The sequence below is a fragment of the Leptopilina heterotoma genome, unplaced genomic scaffold (genome assembly GCF_015476425.1).
Source record: "Leptopilina heterotoma isolate Lh14 unplaced genomic scaffold, ASM1547642v1 Lhet_6, whole genome shotgun sequence".
Taxonomy (NCBI): Eukaryota; Metazoa; Arthropoda; class Insecta; order Hymenoptera; family Figitidae; genus Leptopilina; species Leptopilina heterotoma.
The window spans coordinates 5361875-5386723 of NW_025111137.1; the positions used below are offsets into that span (position 1 = coordinate 5361875).

The window sequence follows — 24849 nt, forward strand, 5'->3', positions numbered from 1 at the left end:
CATAGCAAATATGCAAAAATTTAAATTTTTTTCCCACTTGGAGTATAGTTTTAATTACATTATAATAGTTATTCTAATTTTGCAATGAAAACTTAAGATAACCTATATAAATGTGATGGCTTTCTTCTTTGTTTCACAAAGAGTTACAATCTTTAGCAAAATGTTCGAATTTATTCATCATCTAGTATGAGGAAATTTACTAAAATTTCCAAAATTTACCATTTTTTTATATTCACAAAGTTGGAAACTACTGCGAATGGATTTTTTACTCATCATCAAATATAAGGAAATTTACTAAAATTTCAAAATTTCTTATTATTTTATATTCGCAGAAATGGAAACTACTGCGAATGGATTTTTTATTCATCATCAAATATAAGGAAATTTACTAAAATTTCCAAAAATATATTTCTGTCCTTTTGAAACTCCATTTGGAAGTACTTACGAAGTGATAAGTTTTTTCTTCTGCCTTTTTACTCGACAGGACTCTGCAATCTGAAACAAACGAAAAATTATGAACTGATTAATTTCCTTCTTGTTAAATGACTTTTGGCTGCACCAACTGATTCTAATCCATAAACTACGGAAACAATTCTAGATAATCATGTTGATAGTTACAATTGAATGTTTTGTTGGCAGCTTCTGTCACTGATGGCGCCACTGACGAATTACCTTTATAGAGTAGTCGCATATTTAGATATGATTTCTGAATGACTGAAACAAATGAAATTTATGAAAAAGCTTTACCCAAATTAGCTCTAAATTTCTTATAACTAGTGGATATAAGAAAAAACACGTTTCCCACATGTACATAGTCTTAGTGCTTATTCAACTTTGATTACAATTGAATAAAATATTGCATTCGACTATTTAAAGTTGTTTTCTGAATTGAAATGATGTTGTTACTACAGAAGCACAACCGGATTCCGGTGACGGAAGTCATTGCCGTGAAAGGGAAGTACTGACGAGTGTCGGCACGTCCCAAAGTGGTTGGACAGGTTTTCGTAGGTAATTTCGTGGGTCACGATCCTCCTCCCACCGTCTTTCCTCACATATCAACAACAACACCACCACACACTCCTCACACAAACAACACCAAAAAAAAAAGCTTGTATCAGTTCTCGTATGAGGCTTGCGATGTCTCACATCAGTGTATGTGGTTTTTGGGGTCAGAGGTTAAGCGGCGTGATTGAGTCTTGCTTACAAGGAGCCGCCCTTTACTGCTCCTCGACCCTATACCTTCCTTCGCCAGGGAAGGAAACCATAATGCAATTTAAGCCATAATACTTGACTTTAAATTGAAAAGATTGCCCGGGGGATGTAAGGGAGCACTTCAGAGTGAGGGTGTGTTACCTCCTCCTCCGTCTTCCTCTTCGAACTTACAACTTGCCCGTGTGATCAATTTTCTCCATTCAAATACTGTCCAAGGTGCAACTTCTTCAAAAGATCAAGACAGTGGTAAAAAATTATTCCTTACATTTCTTTTTTTGCAAATTAAAAAATCGGTTAAATTTTAGACAAATTGGAACCTAATAAAGAAATTTCAGAATATAATTGAATTATGTCCAGGTTTAATTTATATACAAGAGAGGTTTGCTTGTTTTTTTGAATAATAGCCAATATTGTCGGAAGAATAAAACTTTTTGTATACAAGTTGAAATGAAATTTTCCACAAATTGTCATATTTTCTTTTGGCTCAATTGACCAGTGGCCATCTGCCGGATCGTTTTGGCACTGACTTGTTCCGTTTTCTGCCTACAACCCTCCAAAGCTTACATTTACAATCAATAACCGATTGAAGAAACCCCTGCCACCCCCATCTGCTCTCTGGACGCATTCCTCTATAACTTAACAGCCAAACAATTCCACGTCCCAGATGTTCCAATTTTTTCCAACTTTTTACTTATCAAATTACCACTCATTCAAACTTTATAATTCAATCATCATCGTGTAGATTATTCTTTTGCACTTTTGTTTTTTCAATCAATTTCTTCCGCAAATACAATTATTTCCAATTAAAATATACTTTAACATGTGTAAAATAAATTTCTGCTTAACTTAAATTATATTAAGTTGCATTTTTGTTCATTGTCCAATCACTGTTAAATATATTTTAATCAAACGTAAATATGTACACTATCACAAATACTCAAAATCACATAAACAAATAATCTTACACATGTACACAAAACACATACACATGTAAGCTTATATTTTCTCTCTTATTAAAACAATTCCGAATTTTCAGAGTCTATTATTATTTAGAATAAATAGTGAATCTGAAAAGTAGTAATTATAAAGAATAGTCTATTATCGATTCGAGGAGGGGCATTGTTGAAAATTAGAAAGAGAGCAAAATTGTAGTAAAAGAGAAAAGGAGGATAGGCAAGATGATAAATCGGATAGGTGGCAGCAGCTGGGTCTCGGGAAATTGGCCTCCATTGTTGACGGGGCCGTGTTATTTTGGAAAATCATCTCCCAGCTTTTTGCCAGCTAATTTTGGGACTCAGCTTCGAAATTATTACCTATTTCCTGGGTTCCGAATATCAAGGATACAGAGTGGGGTGGGGGGGGGGGGGTTTCGGCCCTTTTTGGTCAGGCATCTGGAATGCGGACCTTTGCCCCTCACCTGTGCCAACAATCTTTTACACTTCGATTTTCATTCAAATTTTCATGTAAATTTTTACATGAGTGAAAAATTCATTAAAATTTGTAAAAATAATTTTTAATATTCAGTACTATTTACATTACAATTACTTTATTTTACATTTTATAATTTTTTTTCTTCGCAATTTTTCGGATTACAAATATAAGAATCGAATTTTGAAATGAAAAATACTAAGGAAATTTTATTTCTAAAAGAGATTTATCATGTAAATTTTTGTATATTTAGGTATATATGACGGTAAAGATAAATATGAAATAATTTTTTTTGCATACGCAGGTAGAAGTATGTTAATTTTACTGGCGCTTTTCAATAGTACGGATGAAGTTCTTTTTTTTCTGTTCTTTTTACACAATATGGTGAAAAGTATTATGGCACGTAATGTAAACGTGGGATCGACAGTAATGAGCTTCTTAAAAGTGATGCCTTTGAGATGGTTCCGCAGACCCTACATTAGCATGTCATTCGTCCTCATTTGACTCGTGGCAAAACATTCATCCATTCAAAGAAAATTTTCGACCACCCTTGCAGGTAGTTGCAATACAAATCCGAACTCATTAGGTTTCTTTTCAGAACAATGAAAACAAGAAAATGTATTATTTCCGAATCTTGTAGTAAAAAAAGTTGAAAATTTTTTAGTATATCAAGTATTCTTGATCTACTATATATAATTTTCAACTTTTTAGTTCAATTAAATTGTTTCCTTTATTTAAAATTTAATATGACTGAATTGAAGAAATAGTAGTAATTTACAGCAGGAGGAAATACGATACAGTTAATATAAAGGAAGGTATCAATGTGATTTGTCGTTATGAGTGTGAACTCAAAATCATAGGTTGTGACCTTTGTGTTGTAAGCAAAGAGAGGTCTCTTAAATATATCATGATGAAGCGTATAAACTGGCAAACGAAAACGCGACCTTTGAACCTAATGACCTCAAAAGTCATTGGCACACGACACTGGATCAACGTTATTATTCAATGAACAATGTCGCAGTCCGATGCACCCCTAGTTGAATAACAGTTGACCCCTGGGTTGCCCACTTTTGTCCTGGACAATGCCATCCATTCAGTGGAAAAATATTTCTACCTGGGATGTATTGGAGAAACACTTTCAATTTTTCTTCAAAGATACACTTCGATACCGTTTCGATTTCACACCAGATATTAATATTCATTTCCTGTTCATTGAAGTCGAATTTGAGTTTTTTAATTATACAGCTTAACAATATAAAACTTGCTAAAACTGATAACTGAGAAATTCGACCAACTTATCCAAACCTATCTCACATAATTTAACATCACAGACAAAAACTAAACTTTTTCAAAAATGGGTGTGGTGGAAATAAAATGTATTAGAGGAGAATAATTCTGTCATCAGCATTTGAATGGTATCCAACTGTTCGGAACTGACAACAGTTTTAAATTAGTTCCGTAAATATGCAATTAAGGGTTTTGTTCCTAAGCGACCTAGAAATGAATTTTGCCTTTATATTATTTTTGTTTTTCTCGTGAAAAAGCTTTTTTGGACAAATGCGATAATAGAAACGTGGATTCCTCGCAAATTATGGAATGTCTTTTTGTGAAATTAGATTAAGCATTATTGAGGGTCACTGGCCCGGAAACTTTGAATCCTCGAATGTAGTTTGAAAACGAGAGAAAGAATGGGAGATTTGACCCCAAACACCCACGCTTTGGGGGTTAGGGGTCAGTATGGCACCCTTATTTTGTATTTCCCGCTCCCCCTTGATTTTCACCATATAGAACTCATTGTCCGCTCGAATGGACCATTGTCGATTTTCAGTCATTGACAGGATGGAATATTCAAGAATGGCCAATGGTCAGTGGCCATTATTCTTATACACATACTGTTCGTATATATTATACATACATTTCTGCTTCTAAATGTGACTTTCTTTCGAGATTTGTATATATGCAGAGTGTTTCTAATACTACCACCAAAACTAATTCTCGTGTTTTAGTAGCATTACTAATTAATAATTTATTATTACAGGGTTGCCACACTTTTGCTCATTTCAAATTCCCTGACATTTCCAGGTTTTTCAGGTTATAAAACGAAATTTTTCATGTTTTTAAAATTACACTTATATTTTACAAAATTAAATAATTCCAATAAATGTTTACAAATTTAGAAAAAAAAATTAGGTATTTTTGTGTTAACCCTGGAAGTGCGTCACATTTTCAAAAACGGTTTCAAGAAAGAAAATCTTAAAGAAAAGAAAACGATTATAAAAATCAATGTTGACTGTTAAATTTTTGTATATAAAATCTAAAGTAAATCGAGAATGTTGGATGGAAATATTTTTTTGAATAGAGAGAAAAAAGAGAAGGAGACATCAATCAATTTGTAAGAGAGCGTTTCCATCGATGAGGAAAGACAAAGAGTAAGTTTTTGATGATGGGGAATCTGATGTTGGAAGCAGTTACATTGCAGAATTATATACATATATACATATACATATATGTGAGTGTAGAGGAAAGTGAGAGATGAAAGGAGAGAGGGATGCTGCGAAGGGTGCAATAGAAAAACCCAGGGAGAGAGAGTAGATTGTTCAAACAGGGAAACAGAAACAGCCGGCCTCGCTTCATTTCGCTACAGTCTGTTCTGGTCCTGTTTGAATATATCCTGACACCAAGAGCATTAGTCACGATTTTGAATACGTGAATTTCGATTTTCCATAATCCACACTTCTTTTCACCTTTCACTAAATAAAAATTTTTCGAAATTATTACCCCAAACACCCCATACACATATTGTTGTAATTTAATTCCAAATATTACGCTCTAACACGACATTCGTATATAACACATAATGTCGACAATATTCTCCAATCTGGCTTTATTTTATTTTTGAATTTTATTATCTTTATTTTTATACATTCTTTAAAAGAAATTTATATTTAAATTTTTATTATTATTAATTTTTATTAATTCTATTATTATTAAATAAAATAATTGTTATTGATTAATAGCGTCCCTAATTATCTTTTTCGATTCCAGCGCCAACGTTGGCGAGCGTCAATAATGCGACACAATTTATATTCTCTCATGTGCGGTATAATGAAAAAAGGATGTTATTATTTAATAAGATAAAATCCCGAAAAATTTATAGGAAATGAAAAAATAAGAAAAATTACTTTAATATATATTTGCGGTATAATTTGACATTTTATTGTATAAATTTAATCACAATCAGAATATAGTATTTCTTTAGGGATTTAAAATCCCTAGTTCGCAGGATTGTTATGCTCATTGTAAATGCGTGTGTCGTGTGCTGGTCACGTGCGTCAGTTTTCAAATGGACTGAAAAATTGTAGGAAAAATTTGTCCCTTCGTCCAATACCATGACCAACAATTAGAACAATAATTCACTTTCAAGTGTCGAAATAGAAACCAAGAATCAAAGAAAAGAAAAATGTTGAAAGGTGCGCTGGACATTGGTTATACGAATAAGCGCGTGTGCCAGTCGTGTGGCTATTACAATTGTAACAGTTCCTAGGAAGTTAAAATTTAATAGTGGTGGTATAGTGCGATGGAAGTATAGCATTAGTGATATGGGGGTAGTATTAGTTTTAAACTTTTTTAACAAATTTATAACAGTTCATTAACAATTTATTAAAGAATTATTTAAAAAAAGACTTTAAATAAATGCTTTAATTAGAGTTAATTCCATTCGTGCATATTTTCATCCCAAATTTACAAATTCTTCATAAATTTCTTCGCAATAATTCAACTATTTTCAAAAATAATCAAAAATTTTTACAGAGATTTAATTTGTTCATAAATAAAATTTTTTTACAAGGATTCAATTATTTTCGAAAATAATAAAACTCGCAAAATAGAATTTCATCTATTTTTAATATTAATTTTAATGGAATTTCTCGAAAAATGTAATTATTAAAATGTAATTTAAAGTTTTATTAAAATTCATCAAAGAAATTAAATTATTTTAAAAAAAGCGTTCCTATAATTTATTTACTAGAATGTAAGTATTAATGTCAATACATTTTTAATAAAATTTGTTGAAAGAATTAAATTATTTTCAAAAATTTTAATGAAATTCTTTTGAACAATTCAATTTTTTTTCAAAATAATTTTAATAAAATTATTCGTAGAAAATTAATTAATTTCAATAATTTGTCAAAATTCAATTATTTTCAATATCTACTATTTCAATAAAATTTCACAATTGAATTCAATTATTTAAAAAGAAATATTATTAAAAAATTCGTCTCAAGAATTCAATATTATGGTCAAAAGTTTAAAAAAATAATAGTCAAAATATCAATTATTTTTATATAAATAGTAAAATTCTTCTACGGAATTCAAATATTTTCAGGAATTTAAAAAAAAAACCCAGTGCAAAATTCAATTATTTTCATAAATAACTAATATTTATGATAAGAATTCAATTATTCTCAAAATTAATCAAATTCCTTGCAGAAATTCAATTATTTTCAAAAAATCTAAAAAAAATTATCGTCAACATTTTAATTATCTTTATAAATAGCAAAATTCTTCTCCGAAATTCAATTATTTTCAGGAATTTTACACTCAAAAAAAAAACTAGTAGATTTGACTACTTTTTAACTACCCTGAGTGATTCAATAGGTCCTCAACTGAATTTAAAAATTTATATTTACTACCGAAAGTAGTAAAAAGAACTAAGAATTTAGTTGATGTAATTAGATTTTGTAGTTGTTTTTGCAATTTAACTACTTTTTTTAGTTATATAAACTATTATTCTTCAACTATATTCAAAGTAGTAAAATCAACTACACAAAAATTGTTAGTAAAACTAAAAAAGTAATTAATTTGACAACTTTCAACTCAACTAGGTAATAGTAGTTAAAGATTTCGACCGAATTTTTTTCAGTGTAATAAAATTCATTGCAAAATTCAATTATTTTCATAAATAATAGTATTTATCACAAGAATTCAATTATTTTCAAACTAATACGATTATTTATGAAAATAATTGAATTTTGCAATGAATTTTATTAAAATTCCTGAAAATAATTGAATTTTGGAGAAGAATTTGGCTATTTATAAAGATAATTGAAAAATTGACGATAGTTTTTTTTTAGATTCTTTTAAAATAATTGAATTTCTGCAAAGAATTTTATTAATTTTGAGAATAATTGAATTCTTATAATAAACATTGATATTTATGAAAATAATTGAAATTTCGCAATGAATTTTATTAAAATTCCTGAAAATAATTGAATTTCGAAGAAGTATTTTGCTATTTATAAAGTTAATTGAAATATTGACGTTAACGATAATTTTTGTTTAAATTTTTAAAAATAATAGAATTTCTGTAAAGAATTTTGATATTTATTAAGATAATTGAATTCTCTTCAAGGATTGCGTTAAAATCTTTTAAATTGAAACTAATTTCAACAGAATTGAAATTAAAATTTTTCAAAAAAATACTTCATTAAACAATTTATAAGTAATAACTTTATGGCAGTTCTTCAATAGAATTAAGTTATTTAAAATAAATTATTGTCAGAATTAGAAAAAATGAAGGTTTTTTAGAATTCGTGGTAATTTCATATATATGAGGCAAACTTAAAAAGTCACAAAAATTAAGAATTTTCTTATGAATTATAAACATTTAATTTTTTCCAGTACTTTTAATAAAAATTCTTGACTTTTCTCTGATTTTCCTGACAGATTCTACTTTCTTTGACTTTTTACTGACTCAGATGTACCATTCTTAAAAGTGCGTCATAAACAGTTCTGACTTTTTTCAAGTTTGAAAAAAAGTATACACGATTTAATGAATCGAAATGATAAAGCAAAAAGTTGGTGTAATTTTTTTTCTCCTCCTTTCATAGTCAAGGATATTTTTCGCATATAAAGAACACTGTTGTAACGACATCAGACAGAGTGCGGGTTGCAACAATTACGGCAATTGATTAATTAACTGAATTAGATAATCTGTGGTTCGATCTCATACTGTAAAAGTATATATAAATTAAGCACTGTTGCCTTCCATAGTTGAGTAAATGTCCTCGTGAACGTTTTATAGAAGATACTTGTCAATTTCTCATCTCAATTGGCCAATCAACTTCTTTAACTCATTTAATATGTTCATAAAATTTAAAACTACCAGTTCATTATCGTAATGAAATTCTATTGTTGAATTAAACACCGTATTACACTTAATTAAATACACACAATAGGGTTTATAATTAATTACTTTATAAATAATTAATTTGATAATGGAAATTAAGTTCACAAGTTGCAAGCAGGTAATTTTGTGTCTAGAAAAGAAAATAGTTATTTGGGATACATTTCAGAGTCAGCAAAGTCTAATACTTTACCTGCTCGATTTTGTTTGGAAAATGTAAACCTAAGGGATCCTCAAGAGGTACTAAGTTTTATAATGATTTTACTACCTTCTAGAGTCCCTGAAATTTCATTTGAAATTAGAAATCGACCATTAGTAAAATCCTGTTGTTGATTTTAGAAAGGAGAAGAAATTTTTTTTCCCCTCTAAATTTTACTACTGTTTACTTTAAAATCGAAATCGAAAACATTATCTTTATGTATGAGGACCTTCGTAAAGTATAATCCCTTCCGAAGTGAGTTTTATCTTGAAAACATTAAAAAAGGGTATGGCTTTTAAAAGAAAATGTTGAATATGAAATTTATGGTGGGCGAGTTTTTTTTTGCGGAACTAAATATAACATTAAAATATTTTCGTTTAGGAAAGCAATAAAGATTTGAAAAAAAATTATTCCCACCTTAATAGTAAAAGAGAAATTTGTTTACATTAATTTAAGTAATTTAAAGCAAACGAATTTTTTCTTTTTTTTTTTTTTAAATTTTCTGTTTTCAAAGTCTGGAAATGTCAAACAGATGGAGGGTTAGTGGGGGTCGGGGGTGGTTTTACAGTCGAGACGAAATTAAAAGCCCACTTTTGCTGGACCATATCGAGGAGAGAAGCGTTTCTATAATTCAGAAGTAGAGCTATATAACGAAACATGTGAAAGAGGGTGAGGATCAGGGGTGGATAATGTATGTACCCTTTGCACGAACTAGGGGGTGTAGGGAGGTTAAAGGGGGGGTTGTAGGGAGACCAGTTGAGAAGAGGGGCAAAAGCTGACCAACGCGATCGGACAGACTCTTGGCTCACCAGTAGATAAGTTGCCCCCGACAGGCCAACTTAAGGACCCCATGAAAAACAAAAACACGTTTTTTAATTTAGTTCAAATGTGCAATTTGGAAAATATCAGTTCATCGTGGTGACAGTGTATGTGAAAAAAATTATTTTTATACAAACCCCTTCTTATTCACTAAAAATGCAAACTTGATTGGGATATTTTTAGTGAACAACGAAAAAAAAGTGAACTTTTTTTTCCAAAACAACTGAAGGGAGAATTTTACTTATTTTTTTTTGACAATAATCGAAATTCCAATGGTGGTGGGAATTTTGAATTTTCACGAAAAGAGGAGAATGCACGCAGACATGAAACCTATCTTACGAATACGTAAGTTGTTTTTTTATTCTTCCAAGTTTTAATTTAATTCAAGAAATAAAAAAAAAATTTTAAATGAGAAAATTTTCTAAAAGAAAAAAAATTACAGATATAATTAAAATATTCCCACTACCAGCATAATATATTTGTACTAACGGGGGGTTTTAAATTCGAAAATATATCCCGCATATCGTCTAAAATTTCATTTCAAGGAAACGTTTAACTTTCAAACCGTTTGTCAATTTATAATTTAAAACCGCACGCGCCCCTATAATGGAGGATGTCACGGTAAATTTTCGATTGCCTCTCCTCCTTTTTTGCACATGGAGATTTACTAACTACCCCAGGCCACCCCTTTCACTGCACATCATCCCTCGCACGCTTATTGGCTCGCTGAAAATTAATTGTCATCATCCCTTTCATCAAACGAAAAGAAAAAATTTTTAAATACTCCAAACATTTAATGAAAATTTAAAATCCGATTCTGATTAAAGTGAAACTTTGGTAAAGAAAATAAAAGTTAAAAATCCGAATATTAGACTACAAAATTTGTTTTCTATAGAGGAATTTTTTTTTACTTGGGGACAACATTTTTCCTGCGGGAATTTAAAATGCAAAACCAACCCCCTTTCTCTGATTAGAGCAGCTTGTAGAGATTGGGGGTTGTTTCTGAGGGGAACACGCCATTTTAAAACCCATTCCTCTCCATTTGGATGCTATGGGACTGTGGACACCCCATCACTCGAGATAATCTGTAGACGCGTTCAATTCTTCTCTTTCTCGTCCCGTTTCGAAGCTCATCCTCTTATCTTCGATTAGATCATGCGATTTTCGCATCTCAACATTTCAACTTTCATTCACATGATCCAAACTCAACTCAATTGAATATCTATTTAATCTTCATCTCTCGCGATACACTATCTAACTCTCTAGTTATTAATTTCGACTATACGATTATATACATGCGGTATAACAATATTATAACTTTATTGTTCGAAATAATTTTTAAATCATTTTATTCTAAGCTGAAAAGCTTCTTTTTCCAATGCACAATAAAATATGTATAAAAGTATTAATTACTTGAAAATATTAAATATAGTAACAGTTACAAATTTGGAAATCAATAATAAAAAATTGAATATTAAATTTAAATATACATTTTTATGAAATATTGGCTGCACTTGAAGTGTTTCCTTAGCTTATTAAAATGATAGTTTAAGAGGATTATTCCGATAGGTCAAGTGTCAGTTATGCTTTACATTATTGGCGCGTATTTCTCGCATATTCTCCAATCTTACTGGAGATATAATGCCTCGTGACGATACACTATACTAATAATCGTAAAAGAAACGATACTAATTATTCTTGAATTATGAATTTTAAGAATTAGAAATTTCAATTTCAAACTTACATTATATGATTGAGATCTAAAAGTATATAGTTTCGAATTTTAAATTAAAATAAGAGCCAAAGTAAATGGTAATTTTATTTCTAATTTTCTTCTTATTTAATTTATTCATAATTTCTTAAAATTCTTAGAAAAAGAAACCGAAATAGGAAATATTTTTTGCCTATACGTAGAGAAATAAATACTTCGGGGAATGGGATTAATTAAAGCATATAAAGTATGAGGAAATTTACCACTTTCTTAGATTCGCGGATAGTTACACACTTCAAAGAATGTATTCCATTTATTCATCATCTAGTATAAAGAAATTTACTAAAATTTCTTATTTTTTATATTTGCAGAGTTCAAAACTTTACAGCAAATGCATTTTTTTATTCATTATTTATAATGAGAAAATTTACAATTTTTTTTATTCACAGAATTGGAAACTACTGCGAAAAGATTTTTTTTATTCATCATCAAACATAAGGAAATTTACTAAAATTTCCAAAATTTACAATTTTTTTTATTCGCAGAATTGAAAACTACTGCGAACAGATTTTTTTATTCATCATCAAATATAAGGAAATTTACTAAAATTTCCAAAATTTACCATTTTTTTTATTCGCAGAATTGGAAACTACTGCGAACAGATTTTTTTTTATTCATCATCAAATATAAGGAAATTTACTAAAATTTCCAAAATTTACCATTTTTTTTTATTCGCAGAATTGGAAACTACTGCGAACAGATTTTTTCATTCATCATCAAATATAAGGAAATTTACTAAAATTTCCAAAATTTACCATGTTTTTTATTCGCAGAATTGGAAACTACTGCGAACAGATTTTTTTTTATTCATCATCAAATATAAGGAAATTTACTAAAATTTCCAAAATTAAATTTCTTCTTACGCTCCTCTTGATCATCTTGCCATTGTGAACTGAAATATAAAATTGTTAGTCAGTTTTAATTATATGTATAAACAAAAAGACTTTTTTGAAAAAATTTTATACTTGATTCTCTTCCTCGGCTTCTTCGGGTCATCTATGGTTATTGTGAACTAAAACATAAAAATTGTTACTTTTAATTAATTACATATTTAAAATACATTTTACATAAATGTTTCCTCAGTTCTTCTATTAGGTTCGCTTGTCTTTGTGAACTGAAACTTACTCTTCCCCGTCTCTTTAGGTTAATTTGTGAGCTGAAATAAAAGTATTGTTAATTACAATAAATTAATTATAGATTTAAAAAAAACTTTTGTTAAATACCCTCTGCTTTTCTAAGTTGTGAATTGAAAAATAAAAATTGTTAGTACTGATTAATTAATAATAAAAATATTTTTTTGTTTTACTTTAGCCGCAGAAAGTCTGACGCCCATGAAGTATTCAAGTGCTATAGAGAAAAACGATATTCGTAAAAATTGAGCGTTTAGTTTCCAACTTCTTTGAGTGATGGCGCTAGTGACGCTTTCCGTGTTCGTAGCTATTATTTTTGCCTAGTGTATTTTATTTACCAAATTTTCTTTAATTTACTGAGAAAAAAAATGTTATTTTCTTGCAACTCACCTAGTAGGTAAAATGAAGCGAAGATGAGCGCATTAAAGGAATCTTCATGGACAATTCGAACGGAGTTCGCAAATCTATTGTTCTTAGGACTTAAGCCGCATCCAGTAGCAGACGATATTTTTTCCTCTAGGTCACGTGACACGATTCCTTTTTTTCCACACTCCAAGCGACTTTCTTAACTGAAACTAAAAGAAAAATGTACAGATTAGTATACTTACTTTAAATAATAGGATAGGAGAGTATAAATAAAAATTGTTTTCGTTTCTTGAAAAAAAATGTGAGAAATGATAGTGAACTCTTCGTTATCCGGGTCTTCATTAAGGGCACATATGAGCGCAGTTTCTTTCTTCCTGAGGATCCGACAAGGCTCGTCGCAATCTTGGGAGGGCGGCCTTATCAGATCCTTATCATACGATCTGGCAGCGATCCTGTCTCTCGGTCGGTCACGATCTCGAATCCCCTTTTTCCTCTCTCTTTCTCTTTATCTTTATTCGCTCCTGCGCGCCCTCCACTAAACCGCGCCTTAATTAAACGTTATGAGTTGGACTCCACGGCCCTCGTTAACCAAAGGACCTCGTTCGATTATAACGTAAACAGGTATTCATCTTTGTATTACATTCACGTATATATACTCTCCGTATTTTCTTTTTCACCTTCCTGAAAATGTTCTTCCTACTTATTTATAGTGAATTCTCTCCTTTGACCTCTGTGTTTTTTCCATTTTAATAATAAATTTGATATTAATTTCCAAACTTTATATTGATTTTCACTTAAAAATTAACCCAAAGTTAATTTTTAAGAGAAGTAATTATACTTTTCTCTTTGTCTTAATTTTTTAAGATGAAAACTAACCAGCGAACAATATTTCTTATCGACCCCCTGTCACAAGCAATATGGCGTTCGAATTAATTAATTACATTTTCGCTTCCATTCGTTTCTAATTCGATTCTTCGCGACCGATTTATTTCTCCCTTTGGTTCCAATTTTTATTGCTGATGATGAAAACAATTCTGGCGTTCAAGTAAAAAACAAGTATAAATTTCGATTTAGGATGAATTAGAGGCTTAAAGAAATCAAATTCCAGACTATACTTATTGGAAAATTGTGTTGAAAAAATAATTGTACGGTTAATTGTCTTTTATTTAGAAAAACAAACAAGTTACTACATATATACAAATGTGGAATTGTTTCGCGACCCCCTTCCTTCACTTTTGCGCGACAATTGAGCTCTATAGATGCCAAGACCACTCTCATTGGACATAATATATTGTCGAGATTAGCGGAGCCCCTTATTGTTTTCCACTCTTACGAATCTCCACTTCCCTCTCCACTTTCTGCCATCCCACTCACCCCCTTCTTTATAAGAAGCAACGCCACCTTGAATTGTTCTTTTTTGCCTCCCACTCCACTATCCTCGACCACCCTTAGTTATAACTTAATTACAAGAAAAGCTGCCCAGACGGCAGCTAGAGAACAAGGAAAGCGCGGACGATATATATTAGATTTCCCGTCATTAGAAACTTCTTCTTCTTCTTCTTCTTCTACTTGGCGGAAATTATCAGAGAAAAAAAGGCAGACAAAGATGCCAACGATATTCCATCTTTTTTTTGTCGATTTCAAGAAAACAAAGAGGGGATAAGATGATGGAAGTTGGTTTACCGATATAGTTCAATTATAGCGAACAAGGTAAAAATCGATTTTTTTCCCTAACTCATCGCTTTAATTAATTCAATTATACGACTTTGATGATGAAATTATTAATTAATAATTTCTATCGAATTAGCTGTGCGTTTGTAGTAACTAAATGGCGTGAGAGCGTTATGTAAATGATGCTGTGCGATATGTATTAAGAATCAAAATAACTTTGAGAGTGTATAAAGGGAAATTCGTGCGCGCCTATGTAATCCGAATCGGGCAACGGGATCAAAGTGGAATGGCTGTACGACACGACACACGATGATATTCACCAAGTTAATTGCCGACAAACTTCTTTAATTACAGGCGTAATTATGAACAGCGGTTGTGGTATACAACGCGGGCTGACAGGATCTCTCGCATATCAAGTTTAATTGTCTCAGGACGTTCGGGGGTTATTGCGCGCGCATGCTTTTGTGTATAACAGAGGCCACACGGTTTATATGTACATATCGCAACTATTGTGCCAATTAAAGTGAATATCAGTTATTACTCTGCTCCCTTCTTTTCTCCTCGATGATCTTTTTAAGCACACGCCCCCGAAAAAAATTTGCATCCAATGAATATTTCATTTATCATGTGCGCGCTTCGCAACTTGAGGAAAATTACACACTTGCCAATTTACACTTCTTCATTAAATTTGAATTTTAACATAGTAAGTTTTTTAATTAACTCTTCGGGATATTTTACAAGCGCAAAACTAAAGATGCTATCACCTTTTTGTTTGGGTCAGTGGTTATAGTGTTAGATTTGTGACAAAATGAAACTGGTTCGATTCCCGTTGTTCCTAATTTTTATTCTAGATTGTCTTTCTATTTATTTCGAATTCTTTTCATCTCTCTAATTCTCAACAATTTAAAATAACTTTTAATTTTCTAAATTTTCTTACTGTTTGTTTTAAGTAATATTTTTATATCTCTATATTCTTCAAAAGTTTTTAACGACTTCTTCTTTGGGTCATTGCGTTACACCGCACTCGATTTCTGACAAAATGTCTAGCGCTCGATTACCGTTGTACACAATTTTTTTTTCATTTCATATTAATAAATAAAAAAAACCGTTAACCTACTTTGATAAAATCGTTGAAAACAACTCAGAAATACGAAAAATTCAATTCGATAATTACCCGAAGCAATTAAAAATTTTCTCGAACAATTTAACAACTAGGAAAAATGGAAAATCGAAACTTATTTCATGAAGCGTGCAGCAATTTTTATATACTCGACCTGTCATATAAACTTTAATAGAAGAGATTTTTTTTCCTCATATTTTCAACCCTTTTTTGTAAATTTTTATTTTGCGTGAAATAAGAGACAATTAAAGATTTGTCCAGAGGGTTTTTTTTGTATATTTTTTTGTATATTATAGAAAGAGAGTTAGAGCGCACAGTTATAATAAAGGGGTTGATCCCTTCGTGATACGAACACGTTTTTCGTGTAAATGCCCCTTTCCAATTCAACTCATCAATTTCCAATGATTTTTCGCTTATTCTCAAACAATTCTCTCTCATTTTTTTCTCCTAGTAATTTTGCCCTTTGCTATTTTTTTTATTCAAGGATTGACGATGTTGTGTAACTCTTATACTCATTTTATCCCCATCACAAATTCGTAAAGATTTCACCATCTGTAGAGGATGGACGACGCCCCCTATGGACAACAATTATTTTTGAATCGATCAGTTTTTCTCGCGTATTAGAGGGGCAGTTTGCGAACGATTAGTAAAGTCGATAATGATCATGATCAATCATTTTTTTTTCTCTAGATAGCGCCTTTTGTGCACACTTATTGTTGACTAATTGCAAACATTTTTATATATTATCACTCAAAATTCTTTTTTCTAAACTGTTTAATGTTCTTCTGTCTAATGTTCTTAACTGTTTTTTTAATTTTTTTAATTAATTTAATGAATGTTTAATTTTTTTAAAAATTATATTAGTTAATAATATATTAAATATTATATTAATTATTAATTATATTAATTTTTTCTCTGGAGAAAATATAGAATTTGAGGTGAAAGAGAATAGAAATAATAAGGGAGAATGGAATATATTCTTGATGGGTTTTAATTGGAGGATGGTGAATATAGAACGGAAGTTGCTAGAAGCAACCCTTCTAGAGATGGGGGGAGGCTTCATAATAAGAGAGGAGATTCACCACCCCCCCGCGGTAGGGGTTCGTTGGACAAGTCGGTCGCCATGGTAACGAGAAGATCAAGTGGGGGTTGGGAAGTAAAAGCGGGGGGTTGATTTCTTCATAACGGCCGCCATTATCGCACCCCCAACCGTGCTCTCCTCATTATGTCCGCCAGTCGAAGAGAATATTCTTGTTTTAAAAATACTCTCTCGCTCTTCCTTAATGGCGCCATTTGTAATTGGAAAAAGTCTCAAGCACGTATTGGAACTGTTTTCCACTTCTTTCTCCATACAACAACACCTCCCCCCCCATCTCTTTTATATATTCTTCCTTTGTTCCTACGTCATACAATATCAATCAATTTTATGCCATTTTTATCAAAATCGATTCATTTTAATTTTTCTACTTCTTTTCTATTCTAATGTAAACTTATTCTAAATTTCTAAACTAATTCTAATATAAACTAACAAAAAATAAAACAAATTTTTAAAAAATTCCCAAGGGGGATCGAACCCAAACTTCACATTTACAAATCCGCAACGTAGACACCTGAACCAAACTGCAATTTGTATTTAAATTTTATTTATAGACATTTTACTTTGATAATTGAAACTAAAAGTTATAAAAAGAAAAAAGTTTCATATTACATTGGAGAACAATAAATTTTTGGGAAAAATAGTATAATGTTTGCGATGGACCAGAGAGGAAGTTTTGTTAACAAGATATATAATATATGAAACGGTAGATTCGCGTCGATGGTCATGAGAAAATCTAAATTGCAGAACGCTATTTATTATTATTCATACAGTCGTAGACATTCAACAGTATAACCCGCCTCGTAGAAGAAACGTGGTTTCCATATCGGCGATTCGGTTGCATATGGGGTGGGTTTTTAAAAATTGATGCGAGGGCGGCTCACAGCCACGCAAACTAGATTCAAAGGCTCATCTGGTATTCATGGTGAGCCGAAGAAGGAACCAGAAAAAAGGAGAGAGAGAGAGAGAAAGAGAGAATCGGTACATACGGTATATCCACTAGTATGATTACAATATATTACACGATCGACAGGATTGCCTTTATTCTTGCATCGATCAGTGGTACATGCATACGCAACTTTATTCTTTTCCTGTAATAATAAATGGTGCCTGTACTTTTTTCCCTATAACTCATCCAATAATACTAAAATACTACCTAAGCTTTCATATTTTTTACCCAATTAATTTTCTTTACTTAACGAATTAAACCGAGAAAAACATTTTTTTTAACATTTCGAAATCGATTTTAACCTAAAAATATCTTATTTATAAGCGAAAAATGTTTCTCTTAACCTAATTTTCTTTAATTCCCGGATTTAAATTAAAAGCATTAAAAAAAAATCTTTAAAAAGAAATAAAAATCGATTCTAACCTAAAAATACTTTATTTATATATGCATATATTTTTCAATTCTTCAAGAATTATTTTTTCGCTTTTTGGAACTTTATTTATAACTACAAAAATGTTTTTGTTAACCTTATCTTTTTAATTCCCGAATTTATATATTATATTAGAAACAAAAATAGCGTCTTTAAAGAAATTTGTAAATTGTTTCTAACTCAAAAATATTTTATTTAGAACTAAAAAAAGTATTTGCTAACCTAATTTTCTTTAATACTCGGATTTAAATTAGAAACATAAAAAAATTTAGAAATCGATTCTAACCCAAAAATACATAATTCATAGCCAACAATAATGTATATCGTTAACCGAATTTTTTCCCGGATTTAAATTAAAAAAAACAAAATTATTAATAAGAAATTTATAAATTGATTCTAACCTAAAAATACTCTTCTTATAAACAAATCTTTTTTAATTTCCGGATTAAAAATAGAAACAAACAAAATATTTAGAGATCGATTATAACCAAAAAAATGTATTTGTTATCTTACTTTTTATAATTCTCGGATTTAAATTCGAAGAAAAAAAAAAACCTTGAAAAAAATGTAGAAATCGAATCTAACCTAAAAATACTTTATAACCGAAAAAAATTTTTCGTTAAACTAAAAGTTTTGCGAACAACTATTCGCAAAGGGGTGAATATCACCCCAGTCGAAAGTATAAAATTATTCATCATTAAATACAATGAAAGTTTACTAAAACTTCCAAAATTAATTTTTTTTCTTTGTCCTCTTCGAAACTCTGCTTACGACTCCCGACGAGACTGCACTGAATGTTGTCACTAGTAATGATGACACTGCCCTCTAGTATACGATCCTGTGAACTGAAACAAAAAAGCACATAATTATTAAAGACCGACAATTTGAAATAAAATAATACAAATAATTTAATGGTAGGCACTTTTTTTTGTTCATTGAGAAATATATTAACAGAATGAATAAGAATAGTACGCCTGAAAACCCCTTCATTTGCCTCGTTCAATTTATTTACATTCTTTTTGAAAAAGAATAAGCAGCGAGTAATTCGCCGCGGCAAAATGAGATCGTAATCATGAAATAATGATGAACCAGCAACGTTCATCGTTTATTTTACCTGTATGTTCAAGTGCACCTGTGAACGTTCCCCACATTCCCGGGTACAGTTTTACGTCATGCTTTTTAACTCGTCTTAATGGAAACAACGTTTCCAATTAGGTACTCCACTCTATTTGCCTTTAATGTCCCGGAAAATTTTACCGCTTGTTTCTCTAATTCAAAAAAGAAAGATTCCATCTTCATCACAATATTTGATCAATAAAATGCTAATTTTTAACGTGATTTCTTTTGCTTATAATTTAAGTATATTAAAAGATTTATTCTCGATTTGTTTCATTATAAAATCATTATACAGAAAAATATAAATGGTAAATTAAATTTTTTTATTAAGAATTATTTTCTGAAAATTGATGTTCTTTATTATTCTGATTACCTTTTAAGTGTAGACTATTCGTGTGGACCAGCCATAAGTTTGCTGGTTCAATATATAAAAGTTTTTTTTTCGAAAACGTGCTGTGGTTTACCACTCAACGAGAACTGACCTTTATGAATACTAAGAAGGTTTGCGGGTATGAAAGCACGCGATTCGCGGTTGTCGGAAAATCGGAGCGTGTCAATAATTAATTCACAACTTTGGCGGTTCCTCAATTTCCGGAGAAATATCCATCATATTGATGCTTTCAAAAATTCAACATGGCGGAGCAAAGTATATTAATAATTTAATAAGTTTTAATCGAAAACCTTGAGAAAATTTCTATATTAACAAAACGCAAATAATTCTGCACCAATTAAAAGTTAATCAATTTAGACAGTTATACTACACGTGGGATATTAATTTCCTAAGTGGAAACAATATTTCATTCTGGCGGGAGGGAGAGAAGAAAAAAAAACAGGAGTGCGAGTAAAGAATGAAAAGGCAAACAGGTTTTAATGAGATTTTAATCTAAGGCTTCTTTATAAGCATCATAATTTGAATTACTTATCATATAACTGGCAAGTAAGTTTCAGAAAATTTGCGTGTATGCATAATTTTAAGTAATCAAGTTCACTGAGTCCATCCGGAATTAACATGCTGGACCGGATGTGGGAGGGTTCCGTCTTTACCTACACGTTCCAAACGTATATCAACACAATATCAGCGTGTCACGAGCTTTATACCTCTGGGCACTGGCCCATTTCCGCGATTCCTCATCGTTTTTTGTACCTAATAGCAGATGTACATGCGAACGCGCCCTAATGTACTGTTCGCGGTTCGACGCACCATGACCAATGCCGCATTTTCGACGCACGAGGCGTGCAGATACAACATTATTGCCTCAAAAAAAGAAAGAAAAAAAAATAAAACATTCACTGTAATATGGTTTTGAATACCATCCCTCGCACTAAAAATGATTTTTTATTTTTGTTTCGTATCTTCTTTACAGGGTTGCCATAAAAATATAATTTTCTTTTTCCCTGATTTCCAGACCAAAATTTCCACTTTTCCCTTGATCCTAAAAAATATTCTGATTTACTCTAAAAATAATTAGATTCTCAAAAAAAATGTTCTATTACATATGTGAAATGTCGATTAGTCAAAAATTCTCCAATTAAATATATGTTAGAAAATAAAAATTTCTAATAATTTCAAAAGGAATTCAATTAAACTTTTTCAAAACAAATAAATCTGAAGAATTGTTAGTTAAAATTATGACAAAATCAAATTTTCAAAGATTTTAATTTGAAACCAATTGAAAATTCAATTATTTCTAAAAACTCAAGCTATAAAGCTTTTTTAATATTTAAATTATAATCTAAAATTTTAATTGAAATTCATTTTTAAATAAATTTTTATTAGAAAATTCTACGAGAATTTAATTGTTGAAATACAAAAATAAATAATTTATGGAATAATTGAATGTTTTTTAAAATTTAATTCTCATAAAGAATTTTATCAACAAAGTTTTAAATAATTGAATTCCTTTGACGAATGTCAATAAAATTTTTAAGAATAATTACATTTTTCGAGAAATTTGATTAAAATTAAGAATAATTGAAATTTTGCGATGAGTTTTATTATTTATGTTAATAATTGAATTCCTAAAAAGAATTTTATTATTTATATGAAAATAATTGAATCGCTGTAGAAAATTTTAGTATTTCTGGAAATAATTGAATAACTGCGAAGAAATTTATAAGAAATTTGTAAATAATTGAAGTCCTTTGAAATTTTTATTATTTACAAAAATAATTCAATGTTTGTGTAGAATTTTATTAAAAAATTTTTTAAATAATTGAATTTTCGGAAAAGAATGTTATTATTTACAAAAATAATTGAAATTTTGACAAGAATTTTTTTAAACTTTTGAACATATAATTGAATTTCTACGAAGAATTTTTAAAAAATTTTTCAAATCTTTTGAAATTTTTATTTTTTACAAAAATAGTTAAATGTTTGCGTTGAATTTTATTAAAATTATTTTCAAATAATTGAATTCTTTTGGGAAATTTTATTAAAATACACAGTAGGTATTGAAAATCATTAAATTGAAGAAAAAGCTTGAAAATAATTGAATTTCGGAGAAAAATTTTAATATTTATAGAAACAATTGGAATTTTGACTACAGAATTTTTTTTAATTTTTGAACATAATTGAATTTCTACGAAGAATTTTAATTTTAAATATTTTTAAAAGTATTCAATTCAAAAGTATTTAATTTCAAATACTATTTTGAGAATAATTGAATTTCTCCAATCATATTTGTAACTTTTCCAAAATTCCATTTTTTTTCAATGTTTTTAATTAAAATTTTTCTATAAATCCTTTATTTTTAATAATTAAATAAATATGTATTAAAAAATTTAACTAACTGCAGAAGAATTTGAATTTTTCAAAAATTTAAGCTCTTTAAAATTTATAATTAAATTCATTCAAATTACAATTTTCTATATAGGTAATTGCAAATGGAAACATTTGGAAGGTTATATTTTATGAAAATTGTAAACGCAACTCTTTTAAAATTCAATTATATTTAAAATGTTTAAGTAAAATTATTCATTAAATAATTTATAAATAATATAATTTTATGATATATAGTTCTTCCAGAATTAAGTTTTTTAAAAAGAAATTATTATCAGAAATAGAAGAAATGGAAGGTTTTGTATTAGAATTCGTGATGGTAATTTCATATATAGTTTTTTTTTGTATTAGAATTTGTGATGGTAATTTCATAGGTTTTTTAGGAAACAAAAGAGACAATGAAAATCTGTATTTTCTTATGAATTCAAAAAATTTAATATTTTCCAGTACTTTTAATAAAAATCCCTGACTGCCCTGACCTGTAACAACCCTAATCTAATATATTGTAAAATTTCTCTCCTCTTGCTAATGGATACGTCCCGCATTCTCTTTTTAAATAATATCGAAGACCCGTATTTATGTGAAATTAGAAAATTGGTGCACCCACAATTCAACCGCAATGGAATATTGACTTGTACCTACAATAATGGTCTACCACAATAAATATCATTTCACAGACCTTGACGAATATTGATCACCTACCGTTATATTTTTCTGACTTTTAATAACGTTTCCAATATCTACGGGTCGATTGAATTAAAAATTATGTTTAGTAAAATTGATCAAAAATGTGTTTTAAATTAACCGGGGGATAAATAAATTTCTTTTATCATAAATTGATGAAGAAAGATGGGTCTTTTTTCATCAAAAAGTCATGTCGAGAACAATGGTGGAAGTTTATGAAATGCTATTTTGTGAGCTATCAAAACATACTGGTAGGTCCAGTAGAAAAAGATATTGAAATGTATTTTTTTTTTTTTTTTTTTTTTTTGAAGGTGGTGAAGGAGATGGAGATTATCTGAATACAGTCGTTTCATAGTGAGTTGCGACCCCCCAGGGGGTAGTAGCTGGTCTCCCCTAGCGTCGCTCTTTCATGACGTATGGTGGTCATCTTTTCCCTGAATTACCACCATCTCCTTTCCACTTTGGTACCAAGGACCTTTACCCCAAATAGATTATTTGAATATCGAGTGCCCTATTTTTCCACAGACAGACCCTTTTTATTCGAGGGAAACTTTTTTTTCCATTCATAGACAATCGAGTACCATGTGTCACACTGATTGGTCCTGTTTTAACATAATTCCACTCACTCTTGATTGATTTGGTCCTTGAATAAAAGGGGGGATTAAATTTCACACACAATTCTTTCTGATTAGTTTTTTTTTTAATTGTCATTTTCATGAAATTAATTAAATTTTTTTGTTTGTTTCAGCGAGCGATGCGCTTGGTCGAATCGATAAGGAACCAGCATCTCCAGAATCAATACAAGGTAAATGAAAGTTTATGTCCAAGTAACCAAGTTATTATTTTCTCATCTGAAGAAGTTCCAAAAACACAAAATTCTATTTTTGGAAAATAATATGTTGAAAAATTGGCAAGGCTATTTGGGGATAATTTTTTTCCAAGTAAAGTATGTCATAAAGGCAATTATATAGATATGGTATTGTGCGAGAGAGATAGAAACTCCTGCGGTGGTTTGTCATTTGTTTTTAAGAACCCCTATGGTTCGTTCTATTTTAACTTAAAAATTGTACGCGGGGCGAAAGGCGATGATGCACATTATATGTATCTCCAGTTGGGTCTGCGCCCGTTTGGAAACCTTCAATGGATCGTAAAAAACGTTTTCGTTTGAAAGTCAACCGGACGACGAAAGCGGCCCAATATAATAATCGAGGAACAATTTGCAAAAGCCCCTCAAGGAGGTTTTGCTATACCAAAAAGCGGCTGGGTTTTTCTCCCAAACATCAACCCCATTCGATTCTTTTTCTGCGCGCCACAATTTTGCCTCTGAGTTTATAGTTTTTATTTTTAGGAACTAGAAATTCGGCGCCAGCTACAAAAGTTGCAATTGCAGCCTTTTAAGAATTGCTATATGGGGGTTTGCCTCTCCGTGACATGGGCAAAAAAAAAAAAAAAAAAACGAACAAGATCTTCTCCATTTCAAACACCCCAGGAAGACGCGTGAGAAACTTCCACCTGCTTTCTATATATACATTATTTCCGAAAAGACGTGAAATTACAAAAGTCATTTGTAGCCTAACAGTTGAAAGGCATAATTAACCTTATTTTTGCAAAGTTAGTGCAGTTTTTTTCTACTTAAAAATTTATTTATTCATCATCTAGTATGAAGATAGTGGAAATAAATTTCCAAAATTCGTTTCCCTTTTTTTAGTGTCGCGACGTTTCGATGAGTCTGTACCGATGACCCATCTTCAGGACTGAAAACAGAAAAGAATTTCTTAGAAAATTTCTTTTATAAAATTAATAAAATCAAAGTTAAGAAGATTAATAATTTATGTATAAACAAAATAAATATTTATTTATATTGTAAATATTTATATAAAAATACAATTTTTTAA

At 30.1% G+C, this 24849-nt stretch overlaps 1 protein-coding gene across 2 annotated transcripts in view; it reads left to right on the forward strand.

Annotated features, from left to right (window-relative positions):
- Positions 1 to 24849, forward strand: part of LOC122509119 (POU domain protein 2-like) — a 185636-nt gene that overhangs the window by 123421 nt on the left and 37366 nt on the right. For both annotated transcript variants that reach the window (XM_043622914.1, XM_043622915.1), the window contains exon 4: positions 23703 to 23759. In XM_043622914.1, coding sequence (XP_043478849.1) covers positions 23703 to 23759 — 57 coding nt within the window. The remainder of the gene's footprint in view (positions 1 to 23702; positions 23760 to 24849) is intronic.